This window comes from Mytilus edulis, chromosome 6 (assembly GCF_963676685.1).
Source record: "Mytilus edulis chromosome 6, xbMytEdul2.2, whole genome shotgun sequence".
NCBI classification, from domain to species: Eukaryota; Metazoa; Mollusca; class Bivalvia; order Mytilida; family Mytilidae; genus Mytilus; species Mytilus edulis.
Genome location: NC_092349.1, coordinates 871445 through 894603, shown reverse-complemented (window position 1 = coordinate 894603; position 23159 = coordinate 871445). Strand labels below are relative to the sequence as shown.

The 23159-nt window shown below is 32.2% G+C and overlaps 1 protein-coding gene across 2 annotated transcripts in view; it reads right to left on the bottom strand.

Annotated features, from left to right (window-relative positions):
• Window positions 1-8531: 8531 nt before the first annotated feature.
• The window catches only part of LOC139526888 (VWFA and cache domain-containing protein 1-like), a 28621-nt gene continuing 13993 nt past the window's right edge, over window positions 8532-23159 (bottom strand). For both annotated transcript variants that reach the window (XM_071322034.1, XM_071322035.1), the window contains 15 exons: window positions 21142-21286; window positions 20472-20751; window positions 19840-19951; window positions 19350-19530; window positions 18570-18706; window positions 17626-17792; window positions 16912-17022; window positions 15071-15166; window positions 14760-14871; window positions 14229-14324; window positions 13406-13543; window positions 12119-12222; window positions 11272-11391; window positions 10343-10476; window positions 8532-9004 (listed from right to left, as the gene is read on the bottom strand). In XM_071322034.1, coding sequence (XP_071178135.1) covers window positions 8673-9004; window positions 10343-10476; window positions 11272-11391; window positions 12119-12222; window positions 13406-13543; window positions 14229-14324; window positions 14760-14871; window positions 15071-15166; window positions 16912-17022; window positions 17626-17792; window positions 18570-18706; window positions 19350-19530; window positions 19840-19951; window positions 20472-20751; window positions 21142-21286 — 2265 coding nt within the window. In that variant the 3' untranslated portion in view covers window positions 8532-8672. The remainder of the gene's footprint in view (window positions 9005-10342; window positions 10477-11271; window positions 11392-12118; window positions 12223-13405; window positions 13544-14228; window positions 14325-14759; window positions 14872-15070; window positions 15167-16911; window positions 17023-17625; window positions 17793-18569; window positions 18707-19349; window positions 19531-19839; window positions 19952-20471; window positions 20752-21141; window positions 21287-23159) is intronic.

The window sequence follows — 23159 nt, the reverse complement described above, 5'->3', positions numbered from 1 at the left end:
AAAAACACAACATGTCTTATTCTCATGGAAAAACACAGCATGCCTCATTCTCATTGAAAAACACAACATGTCTCATTGAAAAACACAACACACCCTTTTTGTTACTGTATGTTGCCCTCTCGGTGTCATGTTGGTAATTATTTTCACAAACACAGTCCGGGCCTGGGGCCTATAATACAGTGGTTGTCGTTTGTTGCTGTTTATCAAATTTGTTTCTCGTTTATTGTCGTGTACATACATCTAGATATACATTCGATTTTTCCTTTGAATTGTTTCGATTTTGTCATGTTGAGACTTTTTATAGCAGTATGCGGTAAAGGGATGTTCATTGTTGAAGGCAGTACGGTGATCTACAGTTGTTAACGTCTTCGTGGTCTCGACAGCTTCTTATCTATTTATTATCCCTTTATGTATGTGCCTGTCTAATGAGAACAGAAGTGAAAAATATGTTGTGTTACAATTTCAAATAAGAGGGGGATAAATACGACATTGAGGTAAACAAAACAAAAAAAACATGTCGTAATTGTTTCTGTAATTTATCGAAAAATGATTTATGAATAAAGTCGAAAAAGACATATGTCTACAGAGAAGAAAAAAACGATACCCCACTTTCCGAACAAAACACGAACGGTCGGTGCTTTTAATATCTGTTAAAATTCATTTCTCTTGTAACCCAAAAGATTTCAAAAATATATTCTTTTTCTGTGCACAATATGGACAAAGGGAAATATAAAAATCAAGGGGATGGATGAAATGAATAATGAATTTTAGATAACATTATTTCTGTATACTATCGAATACAAATGAAAGTAGAAAAAAAATGTTCGTCCTAGAAAAAAATCAATGTTTCCAACCCTCCTCCACAAAAGATGAACATACGTTGCTTTATCTTTTAGAATCCATTTCTCTTGTTATGCAAACGTTCTCCGAAGTTCGTGTATTCTCTTATTTAATTTCACACGATATGGACCAAGGGAAATATGGTGCATACTTGCATGTGACAGTAATCCGACAAAAAAAAATAATAACACATAGTGGTAACATACTGTCATAAACAAAAGACTGGCGTCCTAACAGTCAATTTGTCATGATCTAAATCGTCCGAGTCTATAAAAGAATACTCACCTTTAATCAGGAAAAATCATATGAAATGAATGAACTGAAACATTAATTATGATCATTGAAATACAATATGAAGGTCTGGATGGGGTTTACAGGATAGAGGAAGATTGGCCTAAACAAAGACAAAATGAAAATGGGTAAAAAAAAAAGAATACTAGTAGTGAAAAATTAGGTTCTATAATATAAAGAATACAAAATAATGGGTCAAAAATAACAAAAGAATAGAGAAAAATAGACTATAATTTGAAGAATACAAAGATCAAGATGTACTTTTTCAGACCCGCATATACATATGTACTTGCAGACTATGATCTATCTTTGTATTTACGGAAATGAGCACTTCATATATTTCATTTTTATATTTGGAAAAAATACAATTTCTTTTTTCCTTTTCGTATCAGGCCGTTTTTCTTTGATGTAAGGATATACTTTACACTTATTTTGTAAACAATGAAATAAAAAATCCATTTCCTGACAAAAATAGAAAATAATAAAATATAAACATTGTCGAACAACCATGTCAAAGATCACTACGGGTATGTGCCATCTGTCAATTCCGTGATCTTTTCATCGGGAGAAATCAGTCTGGGCCAAAAATGCGTCCTTTTGCGCCATAACTCATTTCCACCAATGCTACGTTTGCGGACATAAGTTTTCAAAATACCTGGTATCATTTAAGCGAAAAATACGATGGCGCCAATTTATTTTGTTTGAGTATGCATAATGATGATAATAATAATAATAATAATAATAATAATAATAATAATAATAATAATAATAATAATAATAATAATAATAATAATAATAATAATAATAATAATAATAATAATAATAATAATAATAATAATAATAATAATAATAATAATAATAATAATAATAATAATAATAATAATAATAATAATAATAATAATAATAATAATAATAATAATAATAATAATAATTGCGGACCTTTTTAGCAGTTTTAGTAAACTATCTAATAGAAAGTTATGACAGTTTCCCCATATTGAACAAAAAAACATGAAACTATTTACAGGCAAATAAATTCCGTACATTGGTACAATTAATACCTTTGTAGCATAGTAATTGGCGCAGATGATACATCTTGAAAATAGAAATTGGCGTAAGAGGACTGCAGCCTCATGAGGAGAAATCCGTTTGTGCCAAAAAAGCACATTTTTGCGCTATAACTCACTTGCGCCAATGTTATGTTTGCGCCACTAGTTTTTAATATGCTAACTTAGTATCATTTAAGCCGAAAATCAAGTCTAGTATTACGATTGCACCATTTTCATTTTAAGTAATAACTATGCATTTATTTACAAGCAGAAAAAAAAATCCTGTTAAAGGCTGAAATGTGGATCGCGGAAACAAAGCACGATCGACAACATATGGAAATAACACATTATCAGCAAAGCTTCTACTTTCTTATCATTTTGGCATATGTTGCAACAAAAGACCATAATTCCATTGATAATTCTTCTTGTGATACCATCATTTATTAAAATTCATCAAAGACAAATATTAGTACAGGTTAATTGGCGCAAATAAATTTTGAAATTGGTACAAGAAATATCTATTTAAAAAAAAGTTTTTGGTGCAAAAGATGTACATGTATCTTAGAAATAGCAATTTGCGCAAAATGAGTGCTGTCATTTCGTCGAAAATGCGACTAACTACCAAATACTTACCTGTAATGGTGTGATGTGACGAGTACAATGGACCAAGTCACCAGGATCAAAGGAAGTTGCTTACTCATTTAGATCACATGACTTATTTTCTAATTTGTTTATGATTTTGACAATTAAGTTCAGAGAATAAACGTTTTTATGGGTTTTTTTTTAAAGAAATGAAATGTAGAATAATAATTCGCTATATTAGTTTATTTAATTTTGTCAAAATAAGCTCGACATTATTTTCAACTCATGTGGATCCGTCTGCTTCTGACCTGTAGTACAAGATCATCTGGAGATTGATAGCGCATGTTCTTAGCATGAGGACTGTTCAGTATCCATTAACACAACTGGCAGCTGAAAATGTGGAACTATGGAAGTCTACAAGAAGACCAATTTCGTGTACTGGTTTGGTCTTTGATGGTTAAAAAATGTAAAGGTAAAAATAATCTGAGAAATAACGTGTATTACCGTTAGAACGAATGTACAACAATCAATCGTAGGAATGGAGAAAACAATGTGTAAAGATACATGTTTAGAAGAGGCGGATTTAGGGGGGGGGGGGTGCCAAGGAGGCTCGTCCCCCCTTTTGTTGGAAAAAATTGGTTGGTACTGATTCCATTTTGATATATGTATGCATATTATTGGTCAATTTGCTCAATTCAAACGTGCGTCAACAACCAAAGCACCTGTTCTTTGTACGAACATATCATTTATAGTGTAAGGTAGTTGAAGATAAATAAGATTAAAGTGGCAAATAATATTGAATTGGCTATAGTTAGAAAGCATAGAATAGAGGATTTGACTATAAAAAAAAATCAGTGAATTTGACGATATTGTCAGGGTTGATAATAATACTTGAAAGGACGATTTCTGGATAAAGTGAGGCTATGATCGATATTATACACATTTTAAACTTTATATCGCACAAAGACACTGCAGCTTTTACTTGGCCGTGATTGATTTTCAACTATTTTGGGTAATCAATTCATGCAATATAAAACACTTGTCCTTGTGTTATTATTGCTGTGCTTTGTGTCTATCTGATGAGCCGAGCCTTTTTCAACTGATTTTTATAGTTTGTTTTATGTTGTGCTGTTATTACTTGCACAGGCGAGAAGAACGTCTAGAGTTGGGTATTATACTGTTCAACACCGCAGTGTACATTTTGCATGTCCTTGTCCCAAGTAGAAGCCTTTAATTTTGCTATTGGTGTCGTCGTTAATCGCTGCATGTCTATTATAATAGTTCTTGTTAATTGTTTTGAACATAATTAAACTTTTGAATTTTTCGTTTGAATTTCTATATAACTTGACATTTTGGAGCCTATTATAGCTAACATAACGGTTTTGGTTTTCCTCATTATTGAGGGCCGTACTGTGCCCTATTGTTGCTTACATCTACGTCATTTGGTCTTTGGCGAATAGTATCTCATTTTTTCAATCATACCACATCTTCCTAATTGTATAAAAACTGAGAAAATCGCATGTACGATAAAGAACGAGACTGGAGGGTCCTCTGCCTTGCAACATACGGGTATCGCAGATACCTTTGTTGTCAAGTATCTGTCAGAGCCAAACAGACAAAGGACAGGGAACCATTCTAGATGCGTCGACAGGATTAGTGTCTCGATCCTGCTATGTATGCACCAATAGCCATACAAACCCACACTCAGTTAAAATATCACAATCGGGAATAGGACAGGACCGTCAGACGTATTATTTTTTTTTTAATTTAAAGATCAAACTCCGCGACATCATGTTGCCTTTTAGTTACATTGTTTTACATCTTGTTTTGTGATCAATGGTAGCCTAAAACACGATGTGGGCGAACTTTGTTGGTGACCTCTATATTTGCATACGTCCACGTCATATTTGACAATCATCACAATTTCTTTTTTTCATTTTTATTACCGCGTGCTTTTTATACTTGTTTTTTTTTTTTATTTATACATTTCAATATGTTGTTTTTCTTTCGAGAACATTTAACTTATTTTCAACAAGAACTTTTCGGAAAGAAAAAAATATACTACCAGATAGGCCTAAATTTTATCCTTTTAATCTAACTTTGTTATATCATATACAACACTTATTTTCAATTTAAAAGGTGCAACTGACGGTCAGCTAGACCCCCCAAAAAAACTAGCAAAATTTAGCAAAAAACAATAATCAAAAACATATTTCCAGCGTTAAAGTGCAAAATTATGTCACCATTTCGACATCATTACTGTAATTTCCACTTTTGCTTGTTGATGTGCATTGCAGACATTTTTAGATATCTTGTCATTTGATAAAAATCAGGAGATGTGGAATGGTTGCCAATTAGACAACTTTCCACCAAAGTTCAAATTCAACAACATCAACCACTGAATTTTTTGGGACAGGCGCATAGAGAATGTGGCGGGATTCAATTAGTTTGCTAGCGCCAAACCTTCCCCTGACCTGGGACTGTGGTGTAACAGTTCACCATAAGAACAAACTATCAAAAATCTTATGAAAAGGGCTGAACTCATCAGATCGATACAGATCAGAAAACATCGTACGAAAACACAGAACTATCTTGCCAGTGTATTTATACATCCCACAACAAAAAAGACACTATGCAAAGATTTGAGAGTACTCGCAGTTATTGGCTTCTAGTTCAAAGTCAATACCAACTTATACAAAAATCATGTATCTAAGACTAAGATGTTTACTTTTTATATAAGTGAAATCATTATTCATGGAATTTTAGAGTAATTTTATGATATCATTCCTTAATGAACGTTATCAAACAATGTACATCAACATTTCCAATTTCAGGACAAGGAGAAAAGCACTAAATGTTAGGTTGAAATATATTAATTTGAATTTTAAACATTGAACTAGTACATTTTAGAAGATAAACCTGCATCACCTGGTGCAAAAAGTTGTGTGTCAAAAAACTTATAACTTATACAAAACTCCCAAATCCTCATAAAGATCAATGAATGGTCGGTGCCTTACTTGGATATGAAAGATATTAATGAACAACACGACGGTTGTCACATGTGGAGCAAGATCTGCCTACCCTTCCGGAACACCTGAGATCACCCCCCGTTTTATTGGGGTTCGTGTTACTCATGATCAGTCTTTAGTTTTCTATGTTGTGTGTTGTGTAACATTTTTTTCTCTGTTGTTCATTTTCTTTTTTAGCCGTGGCATTCATTGCCAGATTATTTTCGACTTATGAGTTTGAATGTCCCTTTGGTATCTTTCGCCTCTTTTTTATGGCTGTTTGAAAAAAAAAAAACAACAACATTATTTTCTAATATTTTATGAAAATAAACTTTATAAAGCAATATCTAACAATTAAAGTTGAATACATATCAAACAGGATGTACATTTTAAAAGTCAATCACTTATTAATCCAAACATGACGAAATAAAATATATCATAAAACTTAGAATATACATTATCACATTAATACATATATACATAAAAAGGTAAGTTTACATTGAGCAGGTAATATAAGTATAAATTGATTATATATGACTAAAATTTGACGGAAAAATGAATACTTTTCTTTTTATCAAATTGAGATAAAAAAAAAATGTGTCCATAGTACACGGATGCCCCACTCGCACTATCATTTTACATGTTCAGTGGACCGTGAAATTGGGGTCAATACTTAAATTTGGCATATCAGTTAGAAGGATCATATCATCGGGAACATGTGTACTAAGTTTCAAGTTGATTGGACTTCAACTTCATCAAAAACTACCTTGACCAAAAACTTTAACTAAAACTTTAACCTTAGCTTTGCACTATCTTCTTCTTTGTTCAGTGGACCGTGAAATTTGGGTCAAAACTTTAATTTGGCATTAAAATTAGAAAGATAATATCGTGGGGAACATGTGTACAAAGTTTCAAGTTGATTGGACTTCAAGTTCATCAAAAACTACCTTGACCAACGGACGAACGAACGAACGAACGGACGCACAGAACAGAAAACATAATGCCCCTCTATCGTAGGTGGGGCATAAAGAAGATAGATCTGTGAATGAATTCACACCAGGATATATCTACCCCGCAATACTACTCGTATAGGGAAGAATTAGTTAGTTCGATTATCTCCCTTTTAAGATGTTATACCGTTATCTTATTGCATTATGCAAATTTGTATTTGGCACTAACGGTACTACCATAAATTCAAGAAGTGTAATAAAGGAGACATTTATTATTTTTATAAATTAGCACAACTTATTTAATAAGAAAAGGAAAGAATGATATGTAAATATAAAAACAACTCATAGTAGATAAAAACACTAAAAAAGACAGACATACATGTATATAAATAGATATAACGAGACTACAATATTGTTTTTAATTAACATTGTTACACAATATAACATAAATAAGAAATACAAAAAAAGGTAAAACAAGAATTAACAATGAAATTGGACAGTATAAAATTCAACAGAACAAGTGAAAAACAACTACATATTCCTGACTTGGCTCAGACATTTACCAAAGATTAACCACGAAAAACCCACTCCTCGAAAAAAATAAAAATAACATACATACAAACAAACAAAGAGTAGACAATCACCAAGTACCAAAACATGGCGAAGATACTAGCCTGACGTCTCGTGCAAATACGAAGAGAACTTCAGAATTGAAATGATCATAAGGAGAAAAAACAACACTTTGCATTGATAAATGTTATGTAGTAGCCATTTATTATATGCATGAAATTTTGTATTCCATTTATCAGTTTTGATCCACATCTATAGACATGTATTGATAATCATATACAAGTTTTGCAATCAGATACAAATGAAATTTAAATTTCATTTTCATTCTAAAAAATGACGAAACGGAAGAGACATTGATAATAGTGAAAAAAATCTCGTTCTGACCAATCAATGTACCACAACATTCCATGTTTCCAAATATGCAAATGAAGAGATACTAAGCGCTGTAATCAGGCAATTGCAAATTGAAAACAAAGTGAACTTAAAAATGAATAGCTAATGCTGACATTAAAATTAATATCTACAATAGTGTGTTTACATGCTTATATAAAGAGAATATTAAGAGAATCTACATTATATATCTGAAATAAAATTGACTTTAGTAAAATTACATATCTATGTATGAAATAATGAATATAATGTTAATTTATGAGTATATAACTAAGATATATTTATAGAAAAACAATACAAATTCATTAAAGACGATTGCATTGAGTGTGTAGGTAAAGATAATATCTTTGGTTAGCTTGCTTGCCTGAAGTCATTATTAGCAATACGTATAATACCCTTCTTTCGAAGAAGCCTAGTCATATAGACAGATGTATTGGCTATCTGTCGGATACGTCTATTCTTAAAGGAGGTCCGAGAATAAAAAAAATCCCACCTGCGCTTTCTCAAAGAAACTTTTACAGTGTGTTGTACTACTTTTGGGACAAATTATATCAAAATTATAGAAAACTTTATCGGCTCTAACTCAAAATATGGACAATTTTATGTTTAGGGCGTCTTGAAATCTTTTAACAGCTTCCGAAGTGCTAATTTTCAACCTTTTTCAGCTGGACCAAATCACTACTTTCCTATAAAATTCTGGACCCAATTTTTTTCACCCCCCTACTTGCAATTTGAGGCATTAAACATGGAGAAGGGGTATAAAAATTAATGGCAAGTAACCCACTGTCAACACTAGGGACTATATTTGTGAACAACGAAAATCAAGGGACGACAATTGTGGTCTCGGACCAGGAGGATAATTTACCTAACCTAATAATGACTTCATGGTTCATCTAGCAAACAATCTAACTAACGATATTATCTTTACCCGCACACTCAATGCAATCGGCTGCTGTAAAAGTTTCGACGATTTGTATTCTCTGTTTGCTTAGGGATCATATAGCATTTTCACTGGTGAATCCTGTATTATCGACATAAAAGTTTGGATTATGTCCAGGCTGATATGGAGGCGGATATCGATCTTTGCCACTAAATTCATCCTTCTCTGAAAATTGATGAAGTTCATTCGGATTATCAGGAATAGCATTTAAATATGGGTCAACATTGTCATGGGTTTTCTGATAATAAAGACAATATCTTCTGATTCCATATACAAGGAGAACGAGCAATACTCCAGCAGCTATAGATCCACCAACTATTGCTGCCATTTTACTAGATTCTGTGATTGGTGGGGGTTTAGTTGTTGTTGATGTTGTCGTCACCGGTGCTTTAAAAGAATAAAATGATTTAAAATGCCAATATATATCGTTATATATCATATATATATATAGAAATGTTAAATAAAATAATAACATACAATGACTTAACTTTTGATTTCAAATGACAATTGTTTCTTTAAATAAATATATGATGTTTATACATGTAGTAAAGAAAAACGGTAAAGTGCCAAAATGGTATTACATGCATATTCTGTTTTAATTGAATTCATTTATTTCATCCAATTAAAAAAAATCTGCAGGGGTTGCATTATTGAGCATCTACATTTCATGTAATACACAGCGTTATAAAAAGGACTGTCTTAAAGACAAGTTTATATGATAATCATCACTCCACAACGAAACATATCCTTAAGATAGTTTAAAAAATTATTTATGAAATCAAATTTTTTTCTCTACAGAGGACATGTGATATAAACTAAAAATATATTAAAAAACAATTATAGGGATATTGAATTGACTCTTTATTTGAAATCTTCAATTGATATCTTTATTGAAAATCTTCATTTGAGATCTTCATTTGAAAAATTGAAATCTTTAATTGAATGCGGTTTAATATGCATATGCATTTTCACATAAACTCTATTTTGATTTTACCGATTTTTTTAACGTATGCAAAACAAATAAAGCAATTGATCATGCACATACATGACATAGAAACCTTGCAATAAATATCACGATGTATCATCTATGATATACATCTAGTTAATAGGAAGCTTATGTAAAAGTTACTGATAACTGTCTGACAAAACTCTAACAGCAGCACACGTGACAATTGCATATATGGATCAGTGTTTCAGACATCTAACAGTTAATAAGCAACGAATAAAGGTTTCAAATAAACTTGCAAATATGTGATTATAAAACAATACAAAACTAGCACACACGAATTTAAAATAAAATTGTCTAATAAAATCCTTATTAAGTTTAACAAAATAATGGTAGTTAGGAATTTGCAACATAGTTGTACAAATGATATATAAATAAATTAATTATTTTCGGAAATTTGAGTTGATTGTGTTGATATCTTGACGTCTATTTCTATTTACCTTATTTGTGTTTTCATCGGGAATTATATTTTTAATTTCAAATTACATTTGTGTTTGTGAGTCATTACAGCATTTAACATTTTTAAAAGTTAAATCACAAAAAATACTGAACTCCGCTGAAAATTCAGAACGGAAAGTTCCTAATCTTAAAAACAGCAACAGAAAAGTACAAGTACATATGGAAGTCAAATATAAGAATTGGAAACAAGTTTTGAATTTTTATAAATCTGACACCATATTTTATTGTCGGTCATCTATGATTTATTTGTTACAACATACCACACGTATCTCTTTTTGTAGACTTTGTTTTACCGAATGTACATTCCTCCTTTAGTCTACAGCATGGTGTTGCTATTTGTTGACCTATGTCCGTGTACTCACACCAGCTACATTCTGACTGGCTAAAACAATCTCTAAAATAGCACAAATACAATGACGAATTCAGTACCATGGATTCCTTTTAATTGCTGATAGACCAGAATAAATGTACACTTTGTTAATAAGACATCGGCTTACTTCGATTAAAAACGGCCATTTTCATGTGATCTTTGGAGTGTCTGTTTCTTTAATGAGTTTTTGGTATGTAAATGGGTTGTAGTTTTAAAGTACAATATTAAAGACCATGCAATATACATTACGCTGTTAATTTCTCTGCCATGTGGTCTGATTTGGTCTCTTGTGGAGAATTGAATCATACCACATCTTCTATATTATAAAATGATGTTCTTTCTCTTATAAAGAAATGGATCGGCTGTTGTTTTTGTTTTGCGTCAGGGCAATAGCCTTACTAAAAAAGTCCATATAATGTGAGTATTCATACGCATAGACATTTAATAGGATAATAACCTTGTTAAACTAAGCCCGTATTATGAGAGTATTCACACGCATAGTCATTTAAGAGGGGAATGACCGTATTAAAGAAGACCGTGTATCTATACGCATAGGTATATTTAAAAGAGGGGAATAGCCTTGCCAAAGAAGCCCGTATAATGTGAGTATTATGTGAGTATCCACACGCATAGTCATTTTAGAGGGGAATAGCTTTATTAAAGAAGCCAGTATAAAGATAGTATCCACACGCATAGTCATCTAAAATATTCAAACGTCAACAGAGATTATATAACCACTGGGGGACAGGCAGTTGACAAAAGCTTGAATTGTAACGTTTGTCATGGTTTAAGTTTGTGTCATAACGTAAGCCAACCTACTGTTTTGTTGACTGGAGATGACATGTTGGATCATTGCATGCTATCAGTCCATCTGTAATGTCAGGTTCACTTACTCCTGATGTATCAGGGAGTCTCGCACTACATGGTAAAGTAGCAGACCTAAATGAAAAAAGGCGATAAATATTGCTGCGATTACAATTTATCAAAAATAATTGATCAAATATGACATGAAAAAACATCAGTATATATAGCTGTCTGCTTTACGGTGAACTCAATTGTAAAATATTCCTTTTCGAAAAAGAGAAGATACTACTGTTTTTACTTGGGTTATACCTCCCTGTGTATATCATAGAACGGAAATATTAGTATTCATTATTTTCTTATGCTTTTATAAATATTTATAAATATTTCACGGAACATGGTGTTAATGAAAAAATATCACAGTCAGTGTGATATGTAAATAAAAAGCTTCTTGGTTCTTTTATGACTTAACATTATATATGAATCAACGCTTGACTTTCGTGACAATCATATGCTAGACTGATTTTTGTTCAAATCGTTCGGTTGAGTCTAATCAACGATTACTCCTAAATCCATTTTGGATAAAATCGGAAAAAGTAGTCGTTTCCACTTTACAACTCAGATTTTCGTGAGATGTTTGTTGCTCCGTCTTTAGTTTTGCTCTGCATGCTCTGTTGTGTTTTTGTGTAGTCTCTCTTAAACTCTAAATCTTCTTTGAGTTTTTGATTATTCTAAAACAAGCTTGAATCTATGTTTGACAAACTTCAATAAAGTCAAAACAGCATCAAACATTGGAAGAGGGGCGAAAGATACCAAAGGGACAGTCAAACTCATAAATAACTAGGTTACTGCGATTTATACTTACTCTGTACTATACTTGTTGGTACAAACATCGTAGATGATTTGTCTATGACACAGACAGTTACAGTTGGTCTTACATTCTACAACATCTGGTGACTTCGACCCGTCCTATAATTTTTTAAGATATCAGAACATATGATAAAACTACTCTATAATAAAAGTAAGAAGAGACTATGATTTCATTACAATATCATATACATTCCTTAACTTTGAATGGATAAACTAAAACTCTGAAATTTTAAACCAACTTAATTGGATGACTATACCCACTAATAACATTAACGGTACCAATTTTTCTGCACCAGATGCGCATTTCGATAATACATGTCTCTTCAGTGATGCTCGTGGCCAAAATATTTGAAATCCAAAGCTTTTATAAAAGATGAAGAGCTATTATCCAAAGGTCCAAAAAGTATAGCCAAATCCGTGAAAGGATTCAGAGCGTTGCATTAGGGAGATACATTCCTTAATTTATAATAGTTTCAAACATTTTGTAACAGCAAACAAATCAGTATTTTCATGCCAGTACTTAAGTACTTCGTAGTACCGAAGTACTGGTTACTGGGCTGGTGATACCCTCGGGAACTAACAGTCCAAAAGCAGAGGCATCGACCCAGTGGTAGTAATAACATTAACGGTAACAATATTTCTGCACCAGATGCGCATTTCGACAATACATGTCTCTTCAGTGATGACTAAAGTATGCTAATCCTATTTAAAAGAAACGCCGCCTAAAAGTATATGAAATTGGTTAAATATCTGTATGCTGGATATTTAATTGTTATTTATTTTTCAATAGCAGATATGTTTTATATACCAACGTGTCTTATTATAAAAAAAGACGGCTTAAAGAGAATAATACAACTGGTTACACATAAATGATATACTAATGGTGTTTTAAATAATAAAACAACATATTCATTCCAATGTTTGATTTTAATATATTCATTCATTTGTGTATTTTTAAGTCATGTATGTTTATTTGTGCTGTTTCCTGTCACGCAAAGTTGTCATTTAAGCGCTATTTTTAACATTGCAATATAAGCGGGAGGTTTTGCTAACCATACAACCACCAATTGATATTAAAATGTCCTGTACCAAAGTGTTGTTGTTACCAAAAAGTCCGTTTTATTTATATTGGCGTTTGTTGTAATCAGTGTTTCTGTTGTTCCGTTGTTTTCCTCTTTAAGGTGTTTTCTAAAGTTTTAGTTAGTGACCCAGATTTGTATTTGCTTAATTGATTGATTGTAATTGATCAGAAATATACTACTGTTGCTTATATATAACTTACACAAGTACACGTTGACGAAGCTGGCGTTGACCGGCTTCTAATAATGAACAGATTGGTATCAGTAATAGGTCGTATTTCAAACGTATTATCTGTGTCTGCGAAATTTAGTCCACTAGATTTCCCGGTTGGTACAGTCACCTTTTGGAAAAGTACAGAAATTAAACTGAATTTCGTATTTTGATCAACTGAACTCACTCAAAACGGTGACAAAATAAAGTTACATGTAAACCTAGTATGAGTCGGGACAAAGAAAAAAATAAATGCACAAAGAAAGCCAGATTAATTTCAAAAATATTATTCGAAACTGCCTGTTAGTATTTTATTGCTTCAAACTAGTGATACAGACAAGGCTATGTATGGTAATAGTTATCAAACATGTCAAAGGTTCCTAGATTATAATTTTGTACGCCAGACGTGCGTTTCGTCTATATTAGACTCATATTAAAATATTTATAAAGCCAAACAAGTACAAAGTTAAAGAGCATTGAGGATCAAAAATTCAAAAAAGTTGTGTCAAATACGGCTAAGGTAATCTAATATACAAATCCTTGATACAGATAAGGTAATCAAGTAGTTATGCATAACGTCTTGTTTATCTGTATGTAGTCCATGCTAGGTACTAATTGGTCTTCTTACGGAATATTGGAACAAATATTCGTAAAATGTACGTTGCTTTTTTCAATGTGTTCATAGTTTTGTGATCGAAGTGCATTAATATATACATATATCTGACATGTTAAACATTATGTATCCAGTAACAGTTTTCCACAAAGCCCTTTGTAAATAGGTTGTGACCTTTTTCGGACTAAATAAACATACTCACTCTATAGGACCAAAGATCTTTATTCGTCGAATAATCTTGACAGTCTTTTGAGTTTAACACGCCTTCTCTTTTCAGTATATTTGCAATACCGGGTTCCTGAAATTGAATGCATTTAACTACTTTACTAACCTACTGCGGCTGTCGAATATTTTTTCATTGTTTTAATACCTTAGAACTTATAGTAATATCAACCCCTCACTACCATAATTTAATAAAAAGTACACTGTACTCTAAATAATGGACATTTAAATTTACAATTAAAACTAATAGTTATACATTTTCTCAAATTCCTTTAAGATTTTAGCAATTTGCAGTTAGTATGGCAAGGTAAAAGTAAAAGAGGGGCGCAAAATACCAGAGGGACTGTCAAACTTATAGATCGAAAATAAACTGACAACAATATGCCTAAAAAGAAAAAGACAAACAGACAAATAATAATACACAAGTCTTAACATAGAAAACTAAAGACTAAGCAACACAAATCCCACCAAAAACTGGGGTGATCTCAGGTGCCCGGAAGGGTAATCTTACCTCTACTGTTATATGTTTTGGTGCCTTAAATGCAGATTCTTCAGTAGTCTCTTTCAGTCGTGGATGCATAACTACAAATCCGCTGTCATCAACGATAATGCATTTGTACCCACTAAATAATAAAATATGGATATATTGTGTATGAACTATAAATGCAGTAAGAATCAGATACACAAGTATTGAAAATATTTACACTCACAATATTTCTTTGTTTACTGATTTCAGGAGTTTATTGTTATTATATTTTCTCAAATTCGTTTCGCCATTTTCTGAACTTTTTAAAATTAAATACTTAGGTTTTCATTTTTTACCTGTTATCAGCACATGATGGATAGACACTTGTAATGAACCAATTGAAGTACTCCAATGGGAAATCTGCACCAGCTGCAGCAGTAACAATATTGGATCTACAATCATAAATAAGTATCGAACTAGAACTTTAAGTTCCTAAATTTTAACCAAAACAAAAATCTTAAATAGTGTTAAATGAAAATATACAATAATTGAATCCAGATCTACAATACCTATCCAAACATGCAAGTTAATTTCATTCAAAAATGATTATAGCTGGTCAAGGTCGGGTATAAGAGAAAATTACTTGTTACATGCAGAAAAGAACCAATCATGTTTTTTATATTGAATTGTGTAAAAACTACATATGACATTCGGTCAAGCTTTTAAAATGCAAACATATAGCATCAACAAGAATGATGATAGTGGTTGTTATGGTTTGTCAAATATGTTGGGTAGATCCTGTTATTTCTGTATCATAGTCACTAGTTGTTTAAGGCAGGTGAACACATTTAACAACGTGTGAAGATGCCACGACGTCTGCCAAACTCCCTGCCTGATTGAGTTACCAAATTGAATCTTGTGTCCCTCGATCTTAATTAGGTAACACAGTACACGGGGTTTTCGCGGCTTGTTTATATCATATTGCTGTTATATATACTATCATTTCTACTAAGCGCAAAACGTTAGTAACATCTACAAAATGTATAAACATGATACTATAACAACTCCCTTTATACTTTCAGTGAGCACCATGATGAGTGCCAACAGTTATCAGATATATTTAACTGGCCAGCATTACAAAAGAGGGACGAAAGATACCAAAGGGACAGTCAAACTCATAAATCTAAAACAAACTGACAACGCCATGGCTAAAAATGAAAAAGACAAACAAACAACAGCACACACAACACAACATAGAAAACTAAAGAATAAACAACACGAACCCCATCAAAAAACTAGGGGTGATCTCAGGTGCTCCGGAAGGGTAAGCAGATCCTGAAACACATGCGGCACCTGTCGTGTTGCTTATGTGATAACAAATCCGGTAAATAGTCTAATTCGGTAGGTCACATTCATGAAAGGGAAAGGGATTGTAGTTACGACGTAAGGAACATATCCGATATCATTTGTGAAACGGTTATTCCATAACGGTCAACCAACTCGTGATGGCGTCCGTAAAATTTACGAAGGGATGATTTTAACTTCACCATTTGGAACTCTTGGTTTAATAGCTTCCTTGTGAGCAGCAACCCTCTATCAAGAAAATCATGATAGGAAATGCAAGCACGGGAATATCGTATCAATTGGGAGATATATACCCCGTATGCAGGTGTTGCTGGAATGTTGCTCCTTAGAAATGGAAAGTTCACAATTGGAAAGCTGAAATCATCTGTTTTGTTTTCAACCGACCCTCATTGTAAATTTCTAGATGTAAGTCAAGATATGAGGCCGACTTAACTGTATCTGTAGTATCCTTTATCTCTAGCTCGATTGGATAGATGCGTTCCACATAGTCACCAAATTTTGAATGATACTTGTTGCGCAGTCTTTTGTTTTCAATGTAGTGTTCGTGAATTGGTTGTTATCAGACCGTTCTTGGTTTTTCTGTCAGTTTATTTTCGACTTATGAGTTTTTAATATATTATTTGCTCATTGTTGAAAGCCGTACGGTGACCTCCATGTATAGTTGTTACTTTCTGTTCAATGTTGGTCTCTCCTTGAGAGTTGTCTCATTGGCAATAACACCACATCTTCTTTTTTATACAATATAGTTCACCCTTTTTTTCCGTCATTTTATATTGTCGTTAGTTTTGATGTTTCCGCAACATTTACTTATAGCTCTTTAAATGGTAATTACCCTTTTTTATGTATAGTATGTACAAAAGAAAGTACTATGCCCGATCCCCAGGCATCAACATATGGCGTTGTTAAAAACATGGTGCCTGGATGTGCCATTGTCTGTCGCCACCTGGAAAAGATCACGACGAGATCTATATAGTCAGATTACATATACGATTGCTTGTATTTAATTTATATCGATATATTGTAATAGAGGATAACTAAATACATTTCAAGAATTAACAATAAGGAGATGGTCATTGGGAAATAAAATTAATTTTATGATAATGCATGATACATGGAGGATATCCAACCTAATTTAATGACATCTTGTTGTAAATACAATGACAATTATTATTGTCCATTTTGACAGACATTGATAGACTTGTGATTAGTAGTTGAAGTTTCGACTTTTGCTCTTCTTTAAGCTTTGTGTTTAATTTTAAAAGCATATTTGACATCTAGAATTGCACTTTTTATATTGTCGTTTGTATTGAAAACAGTTGTTTCATTTAAGATAACAGTCAATTTTAAGTATAAAGCTTTCACATTTATAAGTGATTCAGAAGTTGTCTTATCAATTTGAGAGATTCCTAAAAACTCGTGTCTCGTTTTGGACGATGTTTGTTTGCAATTAAAAGAAAATAAACAAAGACATCGCAAATATTTCTGAACAGTATGTAAGATCTACTTATTATTAACTAACTGTATATCAATGTTTTGTGATGCTTACCAAGCGCGTTTCTCATGGTCATATGATTTTAGTAACAAAACTCCGGGGTATACCCTGATAAGTCCTGCTTTTGTTGCTATGTATCGCCAGGCCACGTACGTTGCCGAATGATTCTTCCAAAATTGTTCAGCTTTGTATGATGCCCAAACCGATGCCCGTAGTGTTGACTATAAGAACATAGTTAATATATTTTAAAAAGTGCTATATATTTCGATAAATCACATGATAAAAACCAATCTTTATTGTTAAGTGAAATTGTATTTGTTATGCTTAATACTAATCAGCAGTATGCCATTCCGTATTTTAGTCTTAAGGGGGTTCGCAGGTCTAAATCATTTATATAGGAATTCTCTATATTTTTCTATAAATGAACTTTATCTTATAGTTAACAGAAAATAAAATAAAAAAGTGGGGTCACCGTTCATTTGCGCCCACAATCTGCCTTCGAAAAAAGCATACATTTTTGTAAAGTTGGGTTTTTTCTGTTGAAGTAATAGGAGAAATAAAGGTAATATTAAAATATAAAAATCGATATTTATCGAAAAAAAAAGAAAGAAATTTATAACAGAAATCGCTCAAATTTTACAATAATTTAGTTTAAGTACAGCTTATATGGAAATTATATTAAAAAATGTAGGTCACCGATGAATATTTCAATTATAAAGCCAAAACATGGCATTTTTCCACCAAAGGGAGATAATTTGGAACTTTTTCAATGATGTATACATTTCAAGAGTCATCTGGGGCCAACACGAATTGTTTGTTTTGAATGATTTTTGTACCATATGATAAGTAACAACTACAAAAGGTAACGAATAAAATTTGAAATAAAAAACAAATGTTTATTTTTTTTCTGAAATTTTTATACCCTCGAGCCTCCTTAAGCTTTCTATGAAGTGGTTTTTGTTTTTTAATATAATATATTGACAAAATATGATATTTACGTGAAATCCGGGATTAGTAACGCTCGTTTTTGTTAGAAAATCTTTGTATTTACTAATATCCACCGATGTTTCGTCACGGTCCAAATATTGAAAAGGGTTTTCAAATGCAGCTTGTGAAAATTTGACACAACTTCGATCTGAAATGGTAAATGAGTCATATGGCATTTATTATTATTTGGATCATATATTTTGTTAAATTAACCAATAATGTCTGTTTGGGTTGCGATAATAAGTTTGTCCTCAAAATAACTAACTGTCATACACGGTGGAAGGAAGTCCACCTAACTATAAAAAACCTGGTTTAATCCACAATTGTCTGGAATGTGCGTGTTCCAAGTAAAGAATATGACAGTTTTTTATCTATTCATTAAGTTATTTGTTTTGAGTCTAGGGTTCTATGTTGTCATGTTTTATGGACACACCCTATAGCTAATATACCTTGGAATACGGTATTTTATTTGTTTTTCCCCATATTCTTTTCAAACATTTGTTTGTACAAAAAAACTTGTACAAATACGTTTAATCTCAATGACTGCTTAATGAGCATATTATTTTTGTATCTCTGGATTATTCATTTCTATAACCATAACAAGGCTTTTTTTTATTTATGTATGTTATGCAAACTTTGCATTTCTAGTCTGTACTTATGTACTTGTTGAAAGATAAGCATCTAAATTGAACAAAAAATATCTGATTTGTTATATGCATGTACCAGAATATGTAATTCGTGTATATGAAATTTTAATGTTAGTTGGCTAGTTATAACGATCTAGTACCTACCCAGTGTTACCCTTCTCTTGTAGAATTTACAATTAGAAAATGAATCAGTGAGCAAACTCCGATCGTGGTTCATAAAAACGTTGTCAAAATCTGCGTCATTAAGTGGAAACTGAGATTCTGTCATTTCGGCATAAGATTCGTTCACAAGGACAACACACACGGAAAAGTTGCTGTTTGGAATCTACAATTCAATCATTGAACAGTGAACTTGGAAGATGTAATATGATTGATCAATATGAAACAATTATCTAGCAGAGACCAAATTGAATGGGTTATCAACAATATGTTAATATACAGTATTCAACATTGAGAAACACGCTAACGGTGTCACAAAAATAGAGGTCCTTCATTATAAAATTCCAAATAGAAACAATATTCTGGAAAAATTATTTCCACTGGAATTAATACTACATAAAATTACATGTATTAATACATCTATTTAGGGTGAAATTACACTAAATAGTATACACAAATGTTAAAATATACGTACTGGTCCCCAAAAGAAATGAGCTTGTCGACTGATATCACTACTACCATCATTTACCAGTGTTCCACGTGGTTTGGTGAAAAATTTGGCAAACGATTTGGAACCAGTTCCTCCTCTGGAAAATATAAATATGTGTATAAACAATTTACATTATATCTTTGTGATGCAGAAATTGCCATGTTGATTTGATAATATGTTTAAATGTGAATGTCTGGCTAGTAAGATTGTTGTTTATTACGTCGCAAGCGCGACATATTTCATGCATATCAAAGTAAACAAATATCACACAACAGAGCATTAAATTGTTTCTTCAAAACGGTCTACTGGTGAACGTTGAGAGCGACGGAAAAGGGCGTTGTAATGAGGGGGGGGGGAATCAAACAGCAGGCCATGTTATGAGAGTATGGCATTTTCTCCATATACATGATATATGAAGCTTTTCGACCTACCGCGGCTGCGTATTTATACAGTCCGCACATATCAGTTTTAACAATGGACGGGAAGTTCCAGTTTGACATAAAACTTGTTCAGTTGTACCTGAGAAAGTGTTGAAGGAAATATATAGAATGGACTCGCAAGGTGGTATGAAATGGGACCACTGATTGAGTGAGGTATCATTTTTCAACAGTTGTTACCTTTTCATCGATTCAATGACTGGTTTTGCATTTTGTTCTCTTTCTAATACACTAATATCTAATAAAACAGGATCTTCTGTAGATTTGACAAAAGCTGCATTTGGTAACAAAGGATGCATAAGTGCTCTTCCAGTGCCATCTATCAGAAAAGCGTAGGTAAACTCGTCTTCGGAGAAGTACTCTATTTCGGTTAATAGTTTACTTATTTTCACGTCTGTGCACATAACTCCATGGAAACCAGACGACACATGAACACGTCGACATAACGATGTGATCAATCCTGAAGAAAATACATGTGCGATCAACCTATCTTTTTTCAACAATTTCGTTTATTTTTCTATACAGACGCAAAGGTTTTATTTGAAATCGTTTCATTGGTCTTTGTAGATATTCACACACTTATCTTTTTTATACGAAGCAAACTATGTCTAAAAGAGCAGTTTATAGAAACGAAACCATATCATTTCGACAATACGAAAAAAAAATACGAAAAAAAAAAATACAAATACAATAATTTTCAAAAATTGATATCTACATGTACTTCTTATGGTAGTATTTGGCGATCATATTGCTAAAATAAGATACGAATTTACTTTATAACATTTCTTGAGATAGTGACAAAATAACATATATAGTCTAGTGTTTTCTTTTTTTATTTCAATATACATACCCACTCCTGAGAAAGGATCTACATATGGTACCGTGAATGTGGATTCGCCTGATTGACTTCCTGTAGACAAATGTTCATAAAACGTAGCCAATCTAGTAGAAAGATATTGCTGGTTGGTTTGGTCAAAATATTCAAAATGACCAATCTAAAAGTTCAAATGTTTCAAATAAAAATATATTGATGACTGATCATTGTCATTGTTAAAAATGTATACTATAGATATGTTCTTTGATTCTGTCATTCTCAGGCAAGTTTAATCTTGTCATGCTGTATATTGCAATTTTGAAACACATTTCATAACAAATGCTTATGTTATTCATGAAAACTTCATGTGTACTTCTAGTATGAAATATGTTTGAAGTATAAAATACTATTATATACCTGTATTTTTTTCCTTCTATTTGAAATTGTAGGTAAAAGAAACCAAAGGGGTATTCAAACTCCTCAGTTAAAAAAACACGACAATATCATGACAAACAAAAATGTGTCCAAAGTACACGGATGCCCCACTCGCACTATCTTTTTCCATGTTCCATGGACCGTGAAATTGGGTAATTATCTAATTTGGCATTAAAATTAGAAAGACCATATCATGGGGAACATGTGTATTAAGTTTCAAGTTGATTGGACTTCAGCTTCATCAAAAACTACCTTGACCAAAATCTTTAACCTGAAACTCCCACTTTCATTTTCTATGTTCAGTGGACCGTGAAATTGGGGTCAAAAGTCTTATTTGGCTGAAAAATTAGAAAGATTATCTCATAAGCAACAAGTGTACTAAAATTCAATACCTTGACCAAAAACTTTAACCTGGACGGACGAGCGGAACCACAGACCAGAAAACATAATGGCCCTCTACTATCGTAGGTGATCTCAGAACAATAAAAGAGAGAAATATGAATCCCAATAAATACTGTGGGTGATCCCAGAACAATAAAAGAGAGCAATATGAATCCCAATAAATACTGTGGGTGATCTCAGAACAATAAAAGAGAGCAATATGAATCCCAATAAATACTGTGTAAAATCTATGTTTTAAATATCCTGCCTTGTGAGTAAAATAGTGTTATGCAAAACTACATTATAAAACAGACATGACAGACAATAAAAGTTGTTTTCTATGAATTTCAAATGGACACAAGATTTAACATTTGCAATCGTTACAAACCCAATTCTTTGCCTTTGGAAGTTATTTTAGTCTAGAACAAGATATATGTTGCCACTCCAGACAGGAACTACACATTACACTGGCTTCCTTTGAATCTGCGTCATGTGTGCATATATGTTACATATGTAGAAAGGGTTCATTTTCTTCTCTTTATATACGCTCTAAATAGCTTCCCAAACATGTTTTTGACAATACTTGTTTTATTAAATCAATGTTTACAATTGAGTCCAAACTAGAGGTTGTAAAAGTTCAGGTCTTGCTTCGACTTGTTCCTCTGTTATTTTAATGGTGTTGTTAACAGCTTTTTTTACTTAATCGCTTCCAACAAACCAGTCTAATATAAGGAATCTGGGATCACCCCTAGTTTTTTGGTGGGGTTTGTGTTGTCTATTCTTTAGTTTTCTATGTTGTGTTATGTGTACTATTGTTTGTCTATCTTTTTTCATTTTTAGCCATGGCGTTGTTAGTGATGGGTTTTTTTTCTAAAGGAGAGTTTAATTTTCAGAATATATTTAATTCGATAGTTCAAGTTTAAGGATTTATATCAGTAGTAGTAACAAAAGTTTTTAAGTATAACATTTTGATATTTTATTATTATTTTTACATTTTAATTCAAGTAAAGGAGGGATGAAAGATACCAAAGAGACAGTCAAACTCATAAATCTAAAACAAACTATCAACGCCATGGCTAAAAATGAAAAGGACAAACAGACAACAGCACACACAGTATAGCAATATATACTAATTTAAGCAGAGCCAGCTAAATAGCAAATTTGCTAAAAATAGCTTCTACATTGTAATACATCCTACATATACATCATCTGTTACAGAAATATTCCAAAATGTGTGG